The sequence below is a fragment of the Gopherus flavomarginatus genome, chromosome 8, assembly GCF_025201925.1.
Source record: "Gopherus flavomarginatus isolate rGopFla2 chromosome 8, rGopFla2.mat.asm, whole genome shotgun sequence".
Taxonomy (NCBI): domain Eukaryota; kingdom Metazoa; phylum Chordata; order Testudines; family Testudinidae; genus Gopherus; species Gopherus flavomarginatus.
In genome coordinates, this window is record NC_066624.1 from 92,470,053 (window position 1) to 92,474,147 (window position 4,095).

General features: G+C 52.2%; 1 protein-coding gene across 1 annotated transcript; it reads left to right on the plus strand.

The window, feature by feature from the left end:
- The first annotated feature begins 2,482 nt into the window (after positions 1 to 2,482).
- Positions 2,483 to 3,287, plus strand: C8H3orf80 (chromosome 8 C3orf80 homolog). The gene has a single exon (XM_050966177.1). The coding sequence runs from the start codon at positions 2,483 to 2,485 to the stop codon at positions 3,089 to 3,091; it is 609 nt and encodes a 202-aa protein (XP_050822134.1). The 3' UTR covers positions 3,092 to 3,287.
- The last annotated feature ends 808 nt before the right edge of the window (positions 3,288 to 4,095 follow it).

Below are 4,095 nucleotides of genomic sequence, written 5' to 3' on the forward strand. Positions count from 1 at the left end.
CTCTGTCCAAATGGGCTTTATTTCCTTCTCAGAGCACCACCCTGCCATAACTCTGTGCAGTGCTTGCCTGCATTGGGGCAGGGGTTCTCCTCCCTCTTTCATTTCAGGTGCATTGGTGGCAATATTCAGCTCACCCTCGTCAGCTGGAGGAGGTAGTGACTGGAGCAGAGCTGCCAACATTGCAAAGAAATTTCCAAGGCCAACTCTCTAAATAAGCTCAGGGCCTGGAACTGCTAGAGCGCAGTATGTGCCTCAGTCTTAAAGTGGTCTGAAAAGAATGGGGGTGGGGCGGGACTATTGTAATCTGAGAGCAGTGACTTGGCCAAGGCCGTGCTTAAAGAGTGCCCCTCAATGACCTAGTTTGATTTTAAAAAAAATTCCAGGGCTGTGACCCCTTGCAAATCTGCCCCATACACACATTTTAAGCACTGGTGTGTGCACTGTAGCTTCCAGGTCCCAGCCTTAAAGGAAACCCATGTCTCTCTCCCTGCTGCTGGGGTTTCAAGGATGCTCAGCTCCCTGCCTTACACACCTATATCCCCAGCAAGTCAGTCTGCCTACAGGCCAGGGCCTGTGCTTTACTTTTTCCTTCTGAGGGCTATGAACAGTGTATTGTCAGCTGCTGCAAGTTACGACACAGCTCTTTCTAAGCAGGCAGATTTATTCTTAAGGTAAATGCATTACAGACAAAGGCATATAAAAACAAGAGAAGTTCCCATAAACATACTAAAAACTTTGCAGAAATCAACCATCCGTCTTCCAGGATCTAGTAGGGCAAAGTCTTTCCAGCCCTTCTGCAAGGCCCTTGGACAGAAGATCCAGCGTGTTTGCTGGGTCAGGAAAAAGCCCTGCATCAGTTTAAATGCAGCTTTTTATGCCAAAAGCCTTTCTGCGTCTGTTGGTTTCTGAAAACCAAGTTTGAACCAGTATTTGCAAGCTTCCCCATAGGGGTGGGTGGGACCTCTCTGCCAGTGTTCACAACCTAAGTGATTCACCTGGAATTGTGGTAAACCCCTTCCCACTGCCCTGAAATTGCATACACTCTCTAGCCCACAGCGATACATACATTTAATAGAATATGGTCCCCAAAGACTTTACTTGGGATTGAAATAATCCATCACACACACCTATTAATTAACACAGCGGACAGGACAGACAAGGATCAAATTTGGTTGCTTATCCTGATCCACCTTAGGTGACACAATGCTAAGCCCCCACATGTCCAGATCTCTGCTGAGCACTGAACCACATTTACTATTGTCTAAGTTAAATCATGTTCTAACACCCTGTAGTTTGCCACTGTAGATAAATCCACAGAGAGAGGGGGTCACCACTTGTCAGAGACGCTGAACATCCACTCTATTAACTGAAGTCAAGCTACCGGCTCTGAGCACCACTGATCACCAAGCCCTACTGCTCAACTAGAACCACCAACTCTTTTTGATACCAACCTCACCCTCCCTAGGATGCTAATTTACCACGTTCTCTTTGAGCACCACTAATCACCAAGCCCTACTGCTCAACTAGAACCACCAACTCTTTTTGATACCAACCTCACCCTCCCTTGGATGCTAATTTACCACGTTCTCTTTGGGTTTTGTGTTTGAATATGACTTCTCACCCTTAACAGCCTGTCTGTTTGCTCTTTTGGCACCATCAGAATCTTGTGCCTCTTACAATTTACTGTCACAGAAATGTTTGTGATCTGACATGTTACTGGCAAAATGAATTGATTTCTGCCTACATAGGCTCTGTTATTCCAGAGTATTGCCTATGTGAAACCCCCTTGGATAGACCTGGACTGGGAAACCTGAGGGATGCCAGAGAAATAGTTGCCTGGATCATATGCTTCTCTTGTGGTCTAGAAAGAAACTGTGACCCTGGTATTTATTTCCCCCCAAAGAAGACACCAGCCTGGCTGGCCTGTGCAGGAACACTGCCAGTCAATCACTGCCTCCAAACTCCCTAATGGAAGAGGAGTTGCATTAAGCCCATTAACATCAGCTAAATGGTTAGCATCAATTTTTAATCAGAAATAAAACCAGAAATATGGTAAGTGAATCCCAGCAGCAAGTAAATTTAAATAACGGTCACGGGGAAATCCAATCACTTAAGCCAAGAAACCTACAAAGCAAGCGCTGTCTGTTTGACAGAGCAACGGGACGACAGAGAGATTAATAAAGATTAAAGTGCTGCAAAGTGAACATGCGAACCGACCCGCTCCGTTAACCCTTCCTGCTCCGCGGCGCACCATGCCAGCTCTGCTCCCCGCTCTCCTGCAGGACAGCGGGGCGTGCACACCGCTCCAGCGCCCCGAGCAGCAGCACGGCCTGGGCCCCAGGGGGCGGCCAGCGGCTCCACGGCTGGTGGGCCCCCTGGCCAGCTGCTGCCCAGCCCTGGCGATGGGAGGCGGCAGGTGGCCCCCGAAGTGAGTGGGCGCCACCCTCTCAGCGCGGGAGCGAGCGAGCTAGCGGGGGGGAGGATGTTGCAGTGTCTCTCCGAGGGGCTGTTGGTGCTGGGGGCTGCTCTTCTCTGGCAGCCCTGCCAGGGCACCTGGAGCTGCGGGGAGCTGACCTGCGGCGAGCGGGAGAGCTGCTGTGACTATGGCAATGTCACCTACACGGAGATCAAGTGCTGCAAGCTGCCTTTTCACACCTTCCTGGACAACGTCGGCTGGTTCGTGCGCAAGCTCTCGGGGCTGCTCATCCTGCTGGTGCTCTTCGCCATCGGCTACTTTCTGCAGCGCATCATCTGCCCCAGCCCCCGCCGGTACAACCGGCCGCAGCGCCAGGACTCCCCCGGCTCCCTGCTCAACGTGACGGCGGCCACCTCGCAGGACTCCCTGCTGGACAGCAGCAGCGGCAGCAGCAGCCGCTACCCGGGCGAGCAGGAGCCGCCGCTGCTGCCGGTGGGCTCCCCGATCTTCCTGCAGCTGCCCAGCTACGAAGAGGTGAAGTATTTGCCCACCTATGAGGAGTCCATGCGGCTGCAGCAGCAGAGCCCCAAAGAGATCGTCCTGCCCGTGTCCAGCCTGGCCACGGCCGCAAGCAGAGAGCCGGAGAGGGCGGGAGGCAGAGCGCCCTGCAGCTGAGCCCCGCCACCCCGAGAGCCGTGGGGGAACAGAGGGAGTCCCAGAGGGGAGAGACTAGCCCAGTGCTGCCCCGATGCACAGACACCCACTGCAGCATCGCAGCAAGGACTCCCAGTCCCTTCTGCAAGCAGCCGCCTTGTACCTTTCCTTTCCCTTGCAAGCCAAACAGCCCGGCTGCTGCCGGGCGCGGGGCAGGAGCGGAGACTCCCCCCCCCCCCGAACTTCTTACCCGGGCTCGGTTCGCTCAAGGACGCAAGGTGCAGCCGCCGCAGCCCCCTCTGCCCCACCCTAGCCTTCTTGTCCTTTATTCGTAACTGATATGTCGTAAGTGCCTGGTTACTAGAGCATCGGTCCCGTTTACTGGGGATTAGGCGTTAAGTTAGACACACCTGCTGACACTCTAAACATCGGTTCTGGTTTCTCACGGGAATAACCTGTGTGTTGCTCCCTTCCTCGGGCAGATTAAAACCTGAAAGGGATCAAATGTGATTTACTCTGCGACAAAGTCAGCGTTTGTGCTCCAGAGCTGGAGGGCAAGGGGAGAGGAGAGCTTTTTAACACCTTGGGTCAGCTTTGTAAATCCTGTAAGATCCCAGTCACTCAGCGCCAGGGAGAGAGTAGGCGAGGGGCGAGACGGTAAATACACGTAGCATGGAGTAATATTATTTCTGTTCAGAAGCTTGGGATGACTGCACCATGTATAAGTACTTGAACAATGCAGCCTCCTGACAGGGCATCCCACCTAGAAAGACATGATCCCTGCCTGGTGCCTGTTCCATTTCTTTATAAACCTTACTCAGCAGTGAGAACTAAGTCCATTTGGTTTCTATACAGGTCTTTATCTGCAAGGAAGAGCTCAGTATTGTAAACAGAACACCCTATCCCTGGTAAGGTGCAATTCCACTCTAAACCCATGAAAGGTAATTACTTTCTCCATTTTTTCCTTGTATTTGTAGAGTCTATAATTCAGCAATAAGTCCAATGGAAAGCGCACTTCCTGTTAG

Coding starts and splice junctions, on each gene's coding strand:
- C8H3orf80 (XM_050966177.1), top strand. CDS start 2,483: ATGTTGCAGTGTCTCTCCGAGGGGCTGTTGGTGCTGGGGGCTGCTCTT.